We start from the raw sequence: 19600 nt of genomic DNA on the forward strand, positions 1-19600 counted from the left end.
TTGCACGAACGACTGCCGCCAATTCACGCTTAGTTTCTTTATCTACTGCTGTTTTCGACAGTAAGTTTCTGTTCTGTACACCGTCTCAAATTTACAAACCTTCTACATCCAACATACTGACATTTCTTCTAATATTCATTTTATACTGCTCTCTCCCCAAACTGAACATGTAGCATTGCAGAAGACACGAAAGAGATCGGCTACGAAATCCTCGTTCGATCAGTCATAGAATATCATTCGTCGTTCAGGAATTCTGAACAGTATGGTTAACAGAAGGAATAGGAAAGATTCAAAGAAGAGCTGCACGATTCGACATGGGTTTGCTGTCAGCGTCAGAGTCACAGAAGTTCTCGACAGTCTGCTGTGGGAAACGTTACAAAAACACACTTTTGTGTAGCGCGGAGATACTTACGCTTTAAATTCCTAGACCCCTCTTTCCAAAGTGAGTCTCTAAACTACTCTGTTACAAATATCTCGTGCAATAGCCACAGCACCGAAATTACAGATATTTGAGATTATACAGAGCGGTACGGACAGTGTTTTTTCCCGCCGAGGTAATAGGGAGATGGGGAGGAGGGAGTGTTTACTGGTACACTGCGGAGCTACGTAGATGTAATGTGGGCAAGGAATGTCAAATGGAATTTTAACACTGGTATAATTTCCGCCCTTGCGGTTATTCTGACTTGCTGAGTACTTTTCATTCTCTTTTCACAGTAATTCCTTTTTAAAGATATGCTTGTATTCAGTTAGTACTTTTCACCTTGAGTTTTCATCGTGTTTATAAATAACGAAAACTCACCGTTTACATTTTTATACAGATTACAAACATCTCAGAGTGTGACTCTGTGGCTCGTTGGCTCGGTGGGAAAATGTCAACTTACGCATCTAGTTTGATATTTTTTATGGATGTAGCTTTATATTTGCAAAACTTTCAGAAGGCTTTAGGCTCTGGCTCTGAGCACTATGGGACTTAACATCTGTGGTCATCAGTCCCCTAGAACTTAGAACTACTCAAACCTAACTAACCTAAGGACATCACACACATCCATGCCCGAGGCAGGATTCGAACCTGCGACCGTAGCAGTCGCGCGGTTCCGGACTGAGCGCCTAGAACCGCTAGACCACCGCGGCCGGCGAAGGCTTTAGGGGTTCATTAGAAATTAGCTTTTTAGATTTTTCGGTTCCAGGTTCGTCTGCTCCACACAAGACTGCCGCTTTCACGTCCTCGACGTTGGGGATTCCTCTAGGTGTTGCGACAGCGCTAGGGACGGCTCCACAGTCCTGTGCTGGCACTGCGACCTGCATCCATAACGAGAGGAGAGGGGCTGGCATTCGCCGGTCCGGGCTTCTGTGACACCCGCGAGTATGGAACTACATCATTTAGCTGCGTTGAAGAAGAAAAAAGAAATGCGGTTCTGTTTTGAAGCGTTCGCTGACGCTGCTTACTACTAAGCAATTGATGGTGGGTCAGTCCTGCCGCTAACATGAGTAAGGATTTTAATATGTATGGTGATTAGCAGTGATGTTTGCTGAACGGCAGTGTCAGCTTCGATATCGTGATCATCTCAACTTTCTATGTAGTAGGAGGATCAGGAATTACGCCCACTCAGCTAGTGAGGCCAAATGAGGAGTTGCCTGAATACAATAAGCTGTGGCACTGTCATGTAAGTCGACACTTGGTCTAAATGCTCGCAACAAACCGTGAGACAAACAATATTTAACGTTGCGTACAGACAGACCCGTTAGTGTTCGATCAGACTATGTAACGTGTAGCTCGCTTTGAATACCGCCAGTGCTTACTATTCGTGGTCACATGCAAGAGGTATGCTCTTGTCTTCGTTCACCTTTGAACTGATTTACCCAGTCATTTACAAGAGAGCCAACAGGGGGTGGAAACAATGCGAGAAATCCTTGCTTGAACATAAATGCAGATACTTGCCAATCCTGCCGGTTGCACTGTTGTATCTGACCACGAACGCCTCCTGTGCAATCTCCTCAATCCGTGCAAAGGTCAGTCGTGGTCAGAACAGCGTTTTGGGTAGATAAGTTGTGAAGATTTATACCGCATACAGGAAAAGCGAAGAAACGTCATCCGTTAACTCACAAAGCGCACGAAAGTGCGTGTTGAATGACTGGGACAAATGGTTATTGAAGAGGATTGTGTCTAGAAATAAGACAATGACAGCTTGAAAAGTCACTGTTGAACTGAGTGTCGCAACAATTCAGGACCACTGCCAACTCGAAGGGAGCTTCATAAGCAGGGAGAGATGGAATTCCAAAACCACTCATCAGTGATGCTCGTAACAGGGAAACGTGGCCCCGAAGCCAGCAAACGTCGACTATGGAGCAATGGAAGATTCATTTGGTCGGATGAGATTTGTTTCACACTGTTTGCAACATCTAGCCGACGTCCCAGGAATGAAACATGGGTGGGGGGGTTCGATGATGATTGGGGAGCCATACCGTGGTATTCCATGACCTCCATGGTTATTCTGCAATGTCGCATTACTGCCAAAGATAATGTTATCGTTTCGGTTGATCAGGTCCATCACATGGTGCAATGTTTGTATCCCAGTGGTGATGGTGTGGTCCAAGACGACACGGCCCCTGTTCACACAGCTCGCATTGTCCAGGATTGGTATCGTGAGCACCAGGATGAGTTGTCGCATTTCCCCTGCCTACCACAGATACCAGATTTTAATATTATTCAGACTGTGGTCTACTATGGAGAAAAGGATGCGTCATGGCTATTCATCATCATCATCATCATCATCGTAACCCCAACTTGCCACTTGTTCGCAGGAAGAATGGTGTAAGATAACCTTGGAAACGGTACAGCGCCTGTATTTTTCCATTCTGAGACGACTGGAAGATATTTGGGATGCTACTGAGTTTCTAAATTTACATCTACACTCCGCAAGCTACCCAACGGTGTGTGGCGGAGGGCACATTACGTGCCACTGTCATTACCTCCCTTTCCTGTTCCAGTCGCGTATGGTTCGCGGGAAGAACGACTGCCGGAAAGCCTCCGTGCGCTTTCGAATCTCTCTAATTTTACATTCGTGATCTCCTCGGGAGGTATAAATAGGGGGAAGCAATATATTCGATACCTCATCCAGAAACGCACCCTCTCGAAACCTGGACAGCAAGCTACACCGCGATGCAGAGCGCCTCTCTTGCAGAGTCTGTCACTCGAGTTTGCTAAACATCTCCGTGACGCTATCACGCTTACCAAATAACCCTGTGACGAAACGTGCCGTTCTTCTTTGGATCTTCTCTATCAACCCGACCTGGTACGGATCCCACACTGATGAGCAATACTCAAGTATAGGTCGAACGAGTGTTTTGTTAAGTCACCTCCTTTGTTGACGGACTACATTTTCTAAGGACTCTCCCAATGAATCTCAACCTGGCACCCGCCTTACCAACAATTAATTTTATATGATCATTCCACTTCAAATCGTTCCGTACGCATACTCCCAGATATTTTACAGAAGTAACTGCTACCAGTGTTTGTTCCGCTATCATATAATCATACAATAAAGGATCCTTCTTTCTATGTATTCGCAATACATTACATTTGTCTATGTTAAGGGCCAGTTGCCACTGCTTGCACCAAGTGCTTATCCGCTGCAGATCTTCCAGCATTTCGCTGCAATTTTCTAATGCTGCAACTTCTCTGTATACTACAGCATCATCCGCGAAAAGCAGCATGGAACTTCCGACAATATCTACTACGTCACTGATATATATTGTGAAAAGCAATGGTCTCGTAACACTCCCCTGTGGCACGCGAGATGTTATTTTAACGTCTGTAGACGTCTCTCCATTGAGAACAACATGCTGTGTTCTGTTTGCTAAAAACTCTTCAATCCACCCACACAGCAGGTATGATATTCCGTAGGCTCTTACTTTATCAGTCGACAGTGCGGAACTGTATCGAACGCCTTTCGGAAGTCAAGGAAAATGGCATCTACCTGGGAGCCTGTATCTAATATTTTCTGGGTCTCATGAACAAATAATCCTGCACCGTATTAGGCATCGTAATGTGTTATTGGTGTTTTCATATTTTTCTCCAACCCGTGCGAATTTTGAAGTGTACTCTGAAACACTGCTTGGCAATTTTCAGACTAATAAATCACTGCCAAAGGCGAAGACGCGAAAAGGGACAGAAAAACACCTGAGATACTACTCGCTACAGAACCTCGGATCTTCAAGCTGTTTTTGTCTGACAGCCATAGAGCCACAGACGATTACACTAAAATATCTAGATGTATCATTCGGAGCCACCTGAAGCGGTACGACCCACATAAAACTAGTAGAAGGAAAAGCAAATGGCAGAGTGAGATTAATTGGAAGAACCTTAACAAATTGAAATTTATTCAGAAAGGAACGGAGTTTAAAAAAGCCCTCGTCCGACGAATTCTTGAATACTGCTCGTTAGTCTGGGAACCAAACAGGTGAGGGTTAATAGTGGAAACAGAGAAGATCCAAAGAAGAGAGTCGCGTTTCGCCACAGGTTTGTTTTGTAAGCGACGGAGTGTTAAGGAGGTGCTAGTCAAGCTCCAGTGGCAGACGCTACAGGAGAGGCATTGCGCACCGAGTAGAGGTGTACTGACAAAATTCCGAGAGCGTGCGTTCCACGAATAGTCGGACAATATATTTCTTCCTCCGATATAAGTCTCGCGATGTGACCCTCAAGGGCAAAATCAGAGCAATTAGAACTCATATGGAAGCTTAACGATAGTCGTTCTTCCTATGTCCTACAGGCGAACAGAACAAGAAAAAGGATAGAAAAGATGTATATAGAGAACTTATGTGCCACCCCGCTTTATGCAGCAGAAAGGTAAATGGAAGATTTTATACTAAAGTAATGAAAAAGTTCGCTTTATTGCTCCTTCAGTAATTAATTATGTATTTCTGGAGTCTGCTGGGCAGAACAGTTACTTAGATTAACTAAAAATTAAGTTACATCTCGAGGGATTAGTGGGAAGTAAGGGCATTTAAAATTTAGAGGGGCAAAAACTGCGAAGTACAGGCATATTAACATCGGCGTAAGAGCAAGAGCTCTTATCGCAGTAAACCGAAAATTTTTCGGTTTCAGCGCCCGTCTCCCTCCCACTGATTAAGTACAAATTAAGAGACAGCTAAGTGATTAACTTTCTCATCTCAAGAACAGCAGGGAGAACGTCGTCAACACACACACACACACACACACACACACACACACACACACAGACACACAGAGAGAGAGAGAGAGAGAGAGAGAGAGAGAGAGAGAGAGAGAGAGGGGGGGGGGGGGGGGGGGGATTGGTGTCCCAATAAGAGAAAAGCTCGCATTCGCGCGTTGCCGGTTCCCTGAGAAATAGTCCATGGTAACACGGTTCTGCGCCCTCGCTTCAACTTGATTCGGAACAAAATTTACGCATTCATAACGCTCTGCATGTCTGAGATGCAGAACGCCACGCTCCGGCAGTCAAAGGGCAGCATTAATTTTCGTTAAGTACCGCCGCCGCACCAGCTGCATTTGCGGTCCCGCGCCGACTTCGCGTCTCTAGGATTACGATTGCATTTGCACCCTAGTCGTTAATTGCGCTGGTGGCGATAGGTCAAGTGCAGTCGCTCTCGGGCTAGTTTCACTGATAAACAGTTTCAGTCATATTATTGCAATGTACATCTACATACATACTCCGCAGTCCACCATACGGTGCGTGGCGGAAGGTACCTCGTACCACAGCTACCATCTTCTCTCCCTGTTCCACTCACAAACAGAACGAGGGAAAAATGGCTGCCTATATGCCTCTGTACGAGCCCAAATCTTTCTTATATTCGTGGCCTGTCCGCGAAATATAAGTTAGTGACAGTAAAATTATACTGCAGTCAGCCTCAAATGCTGGTTCTCTAAATTTCCTCAGTGGCGATTCACGAAAAGAACGCCTCCTTTCCTCCAGAGACTCCCACCCGAGTTCCTCAAGCATTTCCGTAACACTCGCGTGATGATCAAACCTACCAGTAACAAATCTAGCAGCCCGCTTCTGAATTGATTCTATGTCCTCCCTCAATCCGACCTGATAGGGACGCCAAACGCTCGAGCAGTACTCAAGATTAGGTCGTATTAGTGTTTTATAAGCTGTCTCTCTGTTTACTTCAAACGCCTACTGTTAGTGTATTGCCAAAGCGTGTTGTCGAATTTTGATCTCAAACTGAATTGAATCGTACACCTGCAGCACAAAACACGACTCTGCGACCTTTATCAGGACCAAAAAAAATGGCTCTGAGCACTATGGGACTTAACATCTGAGGTCATCAGTCCCCTAGAACTTAGAACTACTGAAACCTAACTAACCTAAGGACATCACACACATCCATGCCCGAGGCAGGATTCGGACCTGCGACCATAGCGGTAGCGCGGTTCCAGACTGAAGTGCCTAGAACCGCTCGGCCACACCGGCCGGCTTATCAGGACCGCTGTTCTCTATATACATAAATTATTTGGCGGACAGGGTGCGCAGCAATCTCCGGTTGTTTGCTGATGACGCTCTGATGTACGATAAGGTGTCGACGTTGAGTGACTGTAGGAAGATACAAGACGACTTAGACGAAATTCCCAGTTGGTGTGATGAACGGCAGCTAGCCCTAAATGTGGAAAAATTTAAGTTAATGCGAATGAGTAGGGAGATCAAACCTGTAATGTTCGGATACAGTATTACTAGTGTCCTGCTTGGCATAGCTAACTCGTTTAAATATCTGGGCGTGACGTTGCAAAGCGGTATGAGGTGGAACGAGCATCTGAGAACTGTGGTAGGGAGGGCAAATGGTTGACTTCGGTATATTGGGAGAATTTTAAGAAAGAGTAGTTCACCTGTAAAGGAGACCGCATATAGGCCGCAAGTGCTACCTATTCTTCAGTACTGCTCAAGTGTTTCGGATCCGCACCAAGTCGGATTGAAGGAAGACATCCAAGCAATTCAGAGGCGGGCTGCTAGATTTGTTACCGGTAGGTTCGAACAACATGTAAGTGTTACGGAGATGCTTCGGGAACTCAAATGGGAATCCCTGCAGGGAAGGCGACCCGGCATTTGAAGCTGACTGCCGAACGATTCTACTGCCGCCAATATACATTGGGCGTAAGGACCACGAAGATGCGGAAAATTAGTGTGTGGGGCGCTCAACTGCGCAGTTATCAGCGCCCGTACAAATTCCCAACCTTTTCTCAGTCCAATCCCGCCACTTTCATGAATGATGATGAAATGATGAGGACAACACAAACACCCAGTCATCTCGTGGCAGGTGAAAATCCCTGACCTCGCCGGGAATCGAACCCGGGACCCCCTGCTCGGGAAGCGAGAACGCGACCGCGAGACCACGAGCTGCGGACAAGAACAGGAAAGGAAATGACAAGTACAAGTACAAGTACAAGTACAAGTAGTAGTAGTACTACTACTACTACTACTACTACTACTACTACTGCTGCTACTAGTACCCTCCGCCACGTACCGTACGGTGGCTTGCGAAGAATCCATGTAGATGTTCAAATGCGTGTGAAATCTTATGGCACATAACTGCTAAGGTCATCAGTCCCTAAGCTTACACACTACTTAACCGAAATTATCCTAAGGACAAGCACACGCGCCCATGCCCGAGGGCGGACTCGAACCTCCGCCGGCATCAGCCGCACACATGTAGATGTAGATGCCGTATAGATGTAGATATGAACTGATATTAACAAAGCCATCCTCACTGCATTTACTACCTTGAGAATGACAGTGAGGATGGATGTCGAATTTCGGCTCATTTTGAAAACTGTAACCGCTCGCATCCCCGCGAGTTGTTCTATAGTTCACACACAGGGAAAAGCCTAGTCCTACAGTTATAGATGTACTCTGCGTATCACTGAAGTGAATGACAGAGGATATTCTTTATTGTACCAAACATTAACGTTTCTTACCGTGCCATTAACGGACGGAGCGTGGAATTAAGATTTATGACTGCTTGTGCGCTTCCGTGCGAGCTGTTATGCTTTTTTATTTGCATCATATCAACAAGTTTCTGCCCAAAAAGCTGGATGCCTAAGCTTTCTAAGAAGATTCTCGCGAGATCTATGACGCATTTCCGGTTGTGTCTGCGAGTTAAGATTTTTTAACATTTCTCTTAGACTCTCTTGTCGGTAATCAAGTATGAAGTTTTGAGCCATACTTCTTTGTATACATTCCACGTCCCCTGTTAAACCCAACTGATACGTGTCCCGTAGAGTTGACCTGTATTAAAGTTTGGGCTGTTACAACACACCTTCCGCACCATTTATAAATTTCCTGTGAACTGTCAGCGGCTGGTGCTTCTGGAATTGATCGAAGCGTCGATGTCACAAGTAAGTGCAACGTCGTCTAGAGTTGGTGCGTACAGAATTGTGCTGCTACGATGGTGGTTGCCTGTCTTACTCTGGATCTGTGGTACAGTGTCACATCCATGTTTCGATGGTTTTGCACGAAAGCTGAGTCTGTTACATACGTCAAGAAAAACTCCACCCTTGTTGCCTTTTAATCATCAGTCAATTTAGGCGCCACAGTACGAGGACAGGTCTCCTTAGTCTAACGTTTGTGCATGATTGCTATAACACTTTCCTTACTAATCCACAATTCCTCTGTTTGTCAATTTCAGAGACAGTAAGCGATTTTACACCAGCGTCCATCACATTTTCTCGACAAATAACAATAAAAAATATTCAACTCTATAAACATTCAAATTATTATAGCCTAAAAATTACAACATTTAAAAGAGCCCTGAATGATGAGGGGTTTCCAAAAGCCTCGTTGATGAATGAAGGTGCTTTATTCGCAACTACCGGTTTCTCCTCAGTAGAGACGCATCTTCAGGTTTATAATGGTTGTATTTTCACAATGTAGATGGACAATTACGGAGTCACAGCATTCGGGAAGTTATCCACGTTAAGAGTTAAACAACGTTTTCTGTTGTTGTCTGTCATTACGCTTTTAGACCGTTGATCCGAAAATGGCAGATCCAAAGCTTCTTTTCCGTTCCGATCATTGCATTACTTCAATAGTTGCACTCTGCGACAGTATCGCGCTGTGATTACGAAATGACAAAATTCCTCCAGACGTCTGTCAGGGATGCGACGATCGAATCGATCCAGGAGTAAATTGGATATCTTACCCCCTACAGATAAGGCGGAAATGATATCGTATCACGAATTTCCCTTTTGTTTCGATGAGTTGTGACGACAGGCACACGGAAAACATAAAACTGACTCACGTTGCCCGAAGCAGGAATCCAAACCACGAGCTCCGCTTGACGAAGCAGCGACTATGCCTTGAGTTCACTGAGACAGCCCGGAAAGGATTTCAACAAATCGTCAACACATTTTCTGCTCACGGTTTCTGTTCCGTACATTTGCAACAACAGTGCATGCTTCGTCGTCGTCGATTTTCTTGATTAGTATCAAAACTTGGTGTTAATACGTTGTTCAAGAGTAGTGTGACATTCATCACCACGCACGCTATGTTCTTAATGGAAGCAACTGACAAAGGTACTTCAGTGTATTGCGTTTGGCGCTGTGTGCAGTTTCTGAGCGTATATCTCCAAGCCCATGCAATATCACGCGTTTCTTAATGGAACCTGTCATTTCGATAGCATCCATTGACTGAAAAATACAGACGAAATATGGGTTTTCTTGGATAATGAGAAACCGCCTGCTTAAACTTACAGGACATCAGAATACCGAATTCAGGCGGGAGGAATAGGAAAAAAGCTAAAACTTGGCTCGTATTCTCACGTACGTGTGTTTAAAATTAGTGGTTTGCAGACCATTAACGGTGGGAAGTATTGAAAAGGGCGGAAAAGCAGATTTTTTTTTCCTGCAACATTAAATGTCCCATCTTCAGAAAGATAATCAAAAGCCTTTTCTTTTAAAATTATGCTTGCTGAAATCGTACAGAGCAGTGACAAAAGAAGCCGTGGCAACAACTGGTTCAACAGTAACAAAAAAATATTTCCGACTTTACCGACAAACGTTTACGTCACTCGAAACGACGATGACAAAAAATTCGCTTGGCACAAGATGCGGGGTACTTAAAATAACTGATGACATCAAAGTATCACATGCGTAGCAAGTCTCTCGGACGCACATCATAAGGCTGCCGCGCTAAAACTGCACACTCGTCTTTTTTTTTCCCTTCGGAACGCGTCTAGTTTATCACGCGCTCCTTGGCAATAGAGGAGCACTCTGTTATGTGTGCATTGTCTGGAATTGGTTTTTAAATATGAAACAAATTCCACACGTAGAGTATTGCGAGATTAACAGTTATGACATGAGGACGAACGGGAGCGAGAACGAAGAAATGTCAGCAGAGGGAAAGTCTCTGAAAAAGAGGCTTAAAATACCAAAAGTCTATTACAAATTATTTCCACTTGGAAAACAATGGTGGCACAATACTATTTGTTTCGTCTAATTCAAATTTGCATGACGACCTGAGGTGCCACATATAATGCTGCTCATATGAAATGGAGGAAATATGGTTCTAAATGGGATGGGTGAGGGTTTTTTCATCCTGAAGTACAGCAAAGGCTTAACTTGTTGCTTAAACGAAACTCTAAAACTATGCTGTCCATCATTGTTCGACCATTGCTGATAGCTATGGATGTCGTAACATCGTTTCTCGCCAGGACTGTAGACATAACCGACAGCTGTAATCAGCCTAATTTCATTATTCGACAGCCGGTTTTTCCAAATTGGTAGGGCAGATAAATTTATAAGATTTTCCCGTGTTTTCTGTTTTTGTTTTACACTACAAAGATTAACGTAATGGCGAATGTGGGGTTAATATAAAAGACTTAATTTAATTTATATATTGTCCAATGAGCGCAACAATGTTTAGAACGCCGTTTTACTTTTTCTCCGATTGGATCACAACTAATAATTTTTTACGATCATCAGGTTCAGCTTCTTCCAGTCTTCGTCCCCAAGAGGGTGGCACATTTACCCCATCAAAGGGGAGCCTTTGTTTGTAATAGATCAAACAGTGAGTGAAGTGAGCGACGATTGTGCATAAGTGCCAGGGTAAGGCTCCCAACAGGTATGCGCTCATTTTTTTCAATGGTTTTATATGCAACACAAGGTTTTAAATTATGTCGATAATGTTTTATACGAAAGCTTCATTTGTGTGATTATGGAATTGTTAAGTTACATATCTACTTTCTTTCTCGGTTCACGTATGACTATGCCTACAACAAGCGGAAACCGGCAATACTGCAAAAATTATTAATTGTGATCGAAAGCGTGTAAAAATAAAAATGTACGACTAACCTCTCGTCATTCGTGGATGTTTAGAACTCTGAGCGTTTAACCCTCTGTTGAGGTGCTCGTCTTATTATACATATTGGCTAGAAATGGTAAGAGACTGTGCAGATGACAGACCAGATACGGCTCGTCATGGGAAATTCGAGTTAGTTCCACATATCAGCACGATGTTCCTTTTATTTGTCTCATTTAATTTCTCTGTTGAGTCCAGGTATTCTGTGACTGAGGGGGACGAAAGTGTGGAATACCCCACCTAGCGCTTTTTGCACCTTCAAAGAGAAAATGTTTGGCCAGTGCCTTCCGCCGATCTGTGGACTGTGTTAAATGTGAATTTCCAGCGACCAGGTAAAAAACAACCAACAGGATATTACGTTCTCGCCCCCTCTGGCGTTCAGAGCTTAATGCCGCCCCTTTCCCGCCTCTTGCCTGCCAAATACCGACAATTAAAATTTTTATACATCTGAGTGGTGTCTGTTCTGTCCGGCAGCTCCGACAGAACAAACACCAGTCGTGATGACGCAACTGGCACATATATTTATATGAAATAGAGGATGGAGAAAGAAATGGAAAGTAAGGGTGGGAAACTCGTGACTTCTTGGCGCACAGTGCATTGTGGTAATGCGAAAGCTGAAAATTGTGCCGCAGCCCGACTCGAACCCAGATTTACCGCTACTCGTGGGCGGTTGCCTTAACCGCTTCGGCCACCCGGACACGTTTCGTGACAGACTCATATTTTCAACTTATAACACGCTGCACTGCAGTATCTCTCGTCTATTAACCACCTACTCGCAAATTATTAATTCCCTTAGACTTCGGATGATAACAGTGCATCCGTACTAAAACAAATGTCAAGGAGCCGTCGCGCTCTTTTATATATAGTACTGTTCTGTGTCGGGCAGCCGGCCGGAGTGGCCGAGCGGTTCTAGGCGCTACAGTCTGGAACCGCGCAACTGCTGCGGTCGCAGGTTCGAATCCTGCCTCGGGCATGGGTGTTTGTGATGTCCTTAGGTTAGTTAGGTTTAAGTAGTTCTAAGTTCTAGGGGACTGATGACCACAGCAGTTAAGTCTCGTAGTGCTCAGAGCCATTTTTCTGTGTCGGACACGTCGCGAATCAATAATTTACGAGTAGGAGGTTAATGGACGAGGACGAGCGTGCGATAAGTTGGAAATTTGATCGGTCAGCAACCGTGTCCGGGTGGCCGAAACGGTTAAGCGGCAAAACCGTGTTCGAGTCCCGGTCCGGCACAACTTTCAACTTTCGCCACTGCATTACCACAATGCACTGTGCGAATGGAAGTTACGAGCTTCCCACTCATCCTCTCTCCTTCTTTCCCGATCCTCTATTTAATAAAAAAAATTAAAATTTTAATACCAGGATTGGAATGGGCTACTTCGAAGATTGGCGCGATTTCGCGAATTCAGCCGAAAGGACACATCCATTTGCTCAGGACTGTGCACACTCTTCTGTGTGGAAGAAAAAGGTGTGCATGAGAATGGTTTCGTTACGCAACGAAATGAATTCGAACTTTTGAGACTGAATGAAAATGGAAAGGAAAAAATGTGTTTAACGTGCTGTCGACGGCGAGATCATTAAAGAAGGGGCACAAGCTCGGATTGGAAAGGAAATCGGCCGGGCCCTTTCAAAAGGACCATCCTGGCATTGAGATTAAGAGAGGCAAGTGTGCATCGACTGGGGGCTCTGCAGCTATGACCTGACGGGACAATACTTTAGGAGTCTAACGGGTGCAGATGCTGTTAAACTGCAAAGAAGGACTGCTAACTACCCTCACATGCACAAGATTTGCATAACTGAGGCAACATCTACCTCCTTACTCTGAAAGCTGATGCAGGATGGAGTAGAGGAGGACATAACGAAAACCACTCCATAGGAACATCTTAGACAGTAATGGCACCAAAAACATCGAAGAACTATTGTGTTGTAGAATATCGACGAGGTTTGTCTATAATCATCGCCAAAGTAAAAGTCTACATTTACATCAACACTTACAAGTACGTCTATTAGGCAAGACACATTACTGTGTGTGACGAAACGTACTTCACGTATCATTGTCACTTCCCCCTTTTCCTGCCGGCCGTTGTGACCGAGCGGTTCTAGGCGCTTCAGTCTGGAACCGCGCGACCGCTACGGTCGCAGGTTCGAATCCTGCCTCGGGCATGGATGTGTGTGATGTCCTTAGGTTAGTTAGGTTTAAGTAGTTCTAAGTTGTAGGGGACTGATGACCTCAGATGTTAAGACCCATAGTGCTCAGAGCCATTTGAACCCCCTTTCCTGTTTCATTCGCGAATTGCGCGCAAGAAGATCGACTGTCTGTGAGCCACAATATCACCTCTAATTTCTCTCTCTGATTTTAACGTCGTGATTATTTCAAGAGATGTGTACGAAGAAGTAATACATTGATTCCATTTTCTTGGAACGCACACACTCAGAATGTGCTCTCCATGGTGCTTAATGACCCTCTTGTAGTTGGATGAGCATCTCAATGACATTCTCGCGATTAAACAAACCTGTGAACTGATGATCAACAGTCAGCATGCGGTATAGTTAGCATCTTCTAGTTACCTCTACGGTGGTTAATTAAATTGTCTGGTAAATCTCCGTGTGACATTGGTATACATCTCCAAACTACTCCGCAAGCCATCGTGCGAAGCATGGCGGAAGGTGCCGCGTACCACTACTAGTAATTTCCTCTCCTGTTCCACTAGCAAATACAGCGAACTGAGCGAGATGGTGCAGCGGTTAGCACACTGGACTCTCATTCGAGAGGACGACCGTTAAAACCCGCGTTCGGCCATCCTAATTTAGATTTCCCTAAATCGCTTCAGGCAAATTCCGGGATGGTTCCTTTGTGGCTGACTTCCTTCCCCATCCTTCCCTAGAACGATGGGACTGGTGACCTCGCTGTTTGATCCTTTCCCCCAAATCAACCAATCACTCAAATACAGCGAAGGAAAAAAAGCTTTCTAAAAGGCTCCTACGAGCCCCAATTTCTCCCATCTATCTTCGTGGTCCTTAACGCGAAATGTACATTGGCGACAGTAGAATCGTTCTGGAGTCAGCCTTAAATGGCAGTCCTCTCAGTTTCCGCGATAGTTCCTCACGAAAAGAGCGTCGTCTTCCATCCAGGGCTTCCCATTTGAGTTGACGAAAAATCTCCATAATACCTGTGTGTAATCCGACCTGATGGGGATCCCGAATACTCTAACAGTACTCAAGAATGGGTCCCACTAGCGTTCTATACGCCGACTCCTTTGTGGATAAGCTCCAATTTCCCAAAATTCTCCCATAAGACGAAGTCGAGCATTCGCCTTCCCTGCTACCACTCTGAAGTGCTCCTTCCATTTCATATCACTTTGCAACGTAAGATCTAGGTATTTAACTGATTTCTTTGTCACGCAGCACGCTACTAATGCTGAATTCGAACGTTACAGGATTGTTTTTCCTACTTATCCGCGTTAACTTACAGTTTTCTATATTTAAGCAAACTGCCATTCATCACACCAACTAGAAATTCTGTCTCGGTCATCTTGCATACTCCTACACTACAGTTACTTAACGATGACACCGCCCCTTACACCATAGCGTCTTCAGCAAGACCCCCACGGCAGGATTCACGCGGGTGATATAGCTGCAATCGATCCACACAGGTGGTCCTAGGTACATGGCGGTTGTGAATAATTCCACTGGCTGACCACAAATCGTGTAGTTACATGAAAGCGGGTGTTTGTTTCATCTACTCACGCGAACGACATGAGCGTGCGTTAAGGGTAAGCTGAAGGTTTTAGATCAAGTGCTGTCCTGAACGGCTTTCTAAATTTTGTAACATTTGCTTTGTTCAAATATATCGTACACAGTAAAACCCTGTCATATTTCCTTGAAGTGTACTGGACTTTACTTTAGCTTAAGACGATGTCTTCCGATTACGCACCTGTCTACTGATGAATCACAAACCTGTTGTGATATCCCGTACGCATGTATTATTTTGAGTAGGTGGCGGTGAGAAACTGTATTTTAGGGTATCCAGAAGTCAAGGAACCCTGCATTAATTTGGAATCCTCCGTCTATATCTCGTCAACGAAGAGAGAAAGCTGTTTTTTTCATTGTAGACAGGAGGTTAGTTGGAAACAAACTAGAAGCTCAATCGCAGACCATGAAATACAGTCGCGAACAGTGGTTTCGGCCAATGGAGCGACTCAGTATTCGCTTGGAGCTATCTAAGGACCATGGTGAAGAAAAATTTGAAACCCACTCGGATCGCCTACGAATCCGGACGTGAACACAGCACATAATTCGGAACGCAGCTGAAATGGCTACACGTACTTGCTCCTATTAATCAGAAGAGTGAAGCACAACTTTAGCTTTCAGTCGTTCGAAAAGCCAACCGTGTGGATTTAAGTAGCGTCGAAACTCGCAGGGCGCCGGGTATGTCCGTAGTCTACGTCCTGCTCACTGAAGCAGGGATGGGTCAAGGTCTGCAACGGAAACCGCGACCAGAATTCACTTGTCGCCATTCAGGGCAGAATAAAATCGAAAAAAAGACAGGTGTGGCCCGGATGGGGACAGGGCGTTATGCTCCGAATCAAGTGTTGCAATACTCGCATGATGTGGTGAACCGTACACCACACGGCAAGAGAGAGTCATTTCGCGCGGCGTTTGCTACAAAGGGATTATTTGCTAGACGTCATGAAACCCAACAGGCCAGTCTGCATATGGTGGTTAAGCTCTTTCTCTCACTGCGTCTCGTTTGTGAGGATGATTGTTCGATCAGGCAACGGTGTGAACCGAAGGAAGAAAGAAAGGTTAAAATTTAACACCTCTTTGACAGGGAGGTCATTAAAGATGGATCATTTGCGTAGTTGGAGAAAGACTGGGGAAAGTGTAGGCGCGACCTTTCTCGAAGAATCCTGCTGGAATTCGCCAGAAACTATTCATGAAAACGATGAGTAACTTAAATCAGGATGGGCGAATGGGGATTTGAGTTCTGTCTCTTCCTACCGAGAATTCAGTGCCTTATCCTCTGCGCCATACCGAGCAGGGTAGCGTAGTGGCTAGCACACTGGTCTCGCATTCGGGAGGACGGCGGTTCAAACCCACGTCCAGCCATCGTGATGTAGGTTTTCTGTGATATCCCGAAATCGCTTAAGGCAAATACCGGGACGGTTCCTTCGAAAGGGCACGGACGATTTCCTTCTCCATCCTTCCCTAATCGGAGTTTGTAATCCGTCTCTAATGTCCTCGCCGTCGACGGGACATTAGACACGAATCTCCTCCTCCTCTGCGCCATGACTCTCGTTTCGGTCCTCAAATGAAGGAAGTTCATCGACGATGAGGTCATTAGAGACGGAGTACAAACTAGGAATGGGGAAGGACAGGGAAGAAAATCGGTCGTGTCCTGATCAAAAGAACAATCTTGGCTTTTGACATAAGCGATTTAAAGCAATCATGGAAAACCTAAGTCTAGAGGGCCGGACGGGGATCAGAATCGTCGTTCCCCAGAATGAAAGTCTGGTCACTGGTGTCTTACCACTGCGACTTGAAACTTTTCAGGAAATATTCAGTAATTCGCCTTTTTAAGAAAAAATAGAAGAAGAAACAGCTGTCTTAAAAATGTGTCATGTGACACACTGTTCTAAATCTGCTCGCGTTTTGGATATTCATAAGTGAGCTCGTGCGTACCTCGTGTAAGAGGAGAGCATATTAGAGAGCACTGCAAACATTATATAGGATACACGAAGTTCGTCTCAACAGGTGATTGCTGAATGTCGCCACCGCGCTATAAGACACTAGTTCTGGAACCTATAAAGAGTTGCCCGATAAAGATGACAGCGTTAAGATTAAATTTAAACTCTTCGTACACGTAGTGGCTACTAGAGATAGCATTAGCTCACTTGGACAAGGATGGTGAAGGAAACTGGTAGTAGCTCATTCGAAGAACTCACCACTGCTGATGGAGTGATCCAGGGGAACAACGGAAAACAATTCTGACTGGCTGGGCGGGGATTTAAAGCCCTCTCCTCCGGAACAAGAGTCCAGGTCTTAACCACAGCGTCACCTCGCTCGGTAACTAAACGAGCGGTGTAAATATAAGAACAGCAACGAAATACAATTTCCGCCACACTTGTTACTCGAAGGTGAGCCAGTGGGTTAAGCCTGAAACTGGTGTCGAACTGGATTTGGAGGCAGCGGACGTAGCCGCACAACTGAGAGTTGTGGCGAGCTAAGCGCGACAGCGCGCCGTGGCGCGGGCGGCACAAGTGGTAGCGGAAATAGTTCAAGTTCCTGTCCATATCAGCTCAACGAGCTGCTCACAATGACGAGGAAGTGGGCAGGAACCTGTTGCAGTTCTCGTCGCGAGTCCATTTAAGCACACACTACACTGCTGGGCGAATCCTTTCAGTTTAAAAAACTAAGGACTCTTTTCAGTGTGTGCATAAGCTCACGTACGACGGTTTGCACTGTTTTGTAGAAAAATCTTTTTTCCGATGCGCAGCATCAGCAGCAGCAACACAACAATAATTTATTCTACTCGTACACGTATACCAGAGTCCACAAGTACTTCACAACTATTTTACTGTGTCTCGGGAGTAGACTTCAATGTGACATTGCAAACTTTTAGCATATTTATATAAATTAAGTCAGACACGATTCTAAGTTTTCAGTAGCTAAGCTTAGTTTTTTAACTCATCTTTTGAACTAGCGCATACAGTATTTTTCAGCAACAATAGAGACTGTACATCTAACTTTCGTTCTTTTTCAGCAGGAAGGCTACGGTTTAAAAACTTACTTGCAGTAATAAAGTCGCCCATCTCTGTTGACATGCACGGTCCACCCTGGCTTGAGGCTCTGTTGCAGCTCAGCCAGGTAAGTTGTGCTCGACACAGCCTGCTCTGCCACAGGAATGACATCATTCCAGTTCGGCTGGAGTAACATGGGCACCCGAAACCCCACTTGCAAATTCAGATCCTGCAAAAATGCATGGCGAAAGTGAAAGCAGCAGTTAGACAAGCGCTGCACAGTACCGCAGCGCAGTTCTTGCAGAAAAGTTCTACGATAGCTAGCTCTGTTATCTGCGTGTTTTAGGTGGAAAAAAAAATTATGGGTACCTGTGTTTTTTACAGATATGAAAACTGTGACTTTGCGCAACGAGGTATTCCACAACCAGTATCTAAAGGGCACTCAATACGTACTCGAGGCAATAATACGGCTGAAAACGACACTTTCAAGTAAATGCCTGATTTGTGTTCACTTGTAAGCAATAATTTCGTATGCAAAATCTAGGAGAGTGGACAGCAAATGTTGTCATGCCAAATAAGATCGATGTTGCATTCGCGTAAAGCAGTAAACAATTTTTTTATAAGTCAAAAGTTGCATCATTGACAACACTACAACAATCATTCCAAACTAATCAATTGCACTTTACGTACCTTTCATTCAGCTGTGTCGAAACTGACACAATTTCGCCCCGTTGTTTATTGTTACACTCATGAAAATATTCTGTTCCAGATATGTATTCAGGAAGTTGTTTGCAGTCGATAACAAAAATAAGCATATCAAGAATGTGTAAACAAATCGTTGGTTTTCAATCCCGTGCAACGCTATTCTCTTAACACAAACACGCCCTGCAACAAGCAGCAGCTGTCAGCCAGCACTGCAGTTGTAGCACAACTCCTCTGACATTGATGTCGCTTTCCGCCTGCGCCTTGCGAGCGAAGCGCTGCCGTGGTAAGCCCCTGAACTACGTCCTAGGCCTTCAAAAGATGGTTCCAGCAGGCCGCATGAAAACAAAGCGGTAGTTTTCATGGACGCCTCTCGGCACAGCGGACGTATTAAGCTGTAATACATAGAAGTCATACGGCTTAAATAACAGAAAATTACTGGAAATCGTCTACGCAAGTTTAAAATTTTGTAGTTTCGGTAAAACGAGTAGTTCCAGATCGTCTCACTGCCGCCATTATATTCACTGCCAGTTAAATTCGTCGTTGAGTGGCGGTCTGTTTAATATTTCGGTAACCAACAGCAGCTAACGTAACCAGCTGAAAACGTCTGTTTTACTTTTCAGTATCCATTCCGATTAACACGATGTTCTGTCCTACCATCAAGTTCAAAGAACTATTCTCTGGGCATTACACTATTTCGTTAACTTATGTTAGAAATACGTCCGTGTCAAGCTACAACGCGGTGAATTCTGAGTTCGACGCTACCTCGGTGAGAAGCATGTTTCATTAACCAGGAACAGTTATCTGCGAAGTGATTACGGTTCGCCGGAA

General features: G+C 44.8%; 1 protein-coding gene across 1 annotated transcript in view; it reads right to left on the reverse strand.

The window, feature by feature from the left end:
- Positions 1-18968, reverse strand: part of LOC124722042 — a 312916-nt gene extending 293948 nt beyond the window's left edge. Inside the window, exons 1-2 of the mRNA XM_047247233.1 lie at positions 18758-18968; positions 18118-18296 (exon numbers count right to left, since the gene is read on the reverse strand). Coding sequence (XP_047103189.1) covers positions 18118-18263 — 146 coding nt within the window. The 5' untranslated portion in view covers positions 18264-18296; positions 18758-18968. The remainder of the gene's footprint in view (positions 1-18117; positions 18297-18757) is intronic.
- Positions 18969-19600: the final 632 nt, after the last annotated feature.

The sequence above is a fragment of the Schistocerca piceifrons genome, chromosome X (genome assembly GCF_021461385.2).
Source record: "Schistocerca piceifrons isolate TAMUIC-IGC-003096 chromosome X, iqSchPice1.1, whole genome shotgun sequence".
In the NCBI taxonomy this organism is placed as follows: domain Eukaryota; kingdom Metazoa; phylum Arthropoda; class Insecta; order Orthoptera; family Acrididae; genus Schistocerca; species Schistocerca piceifrons.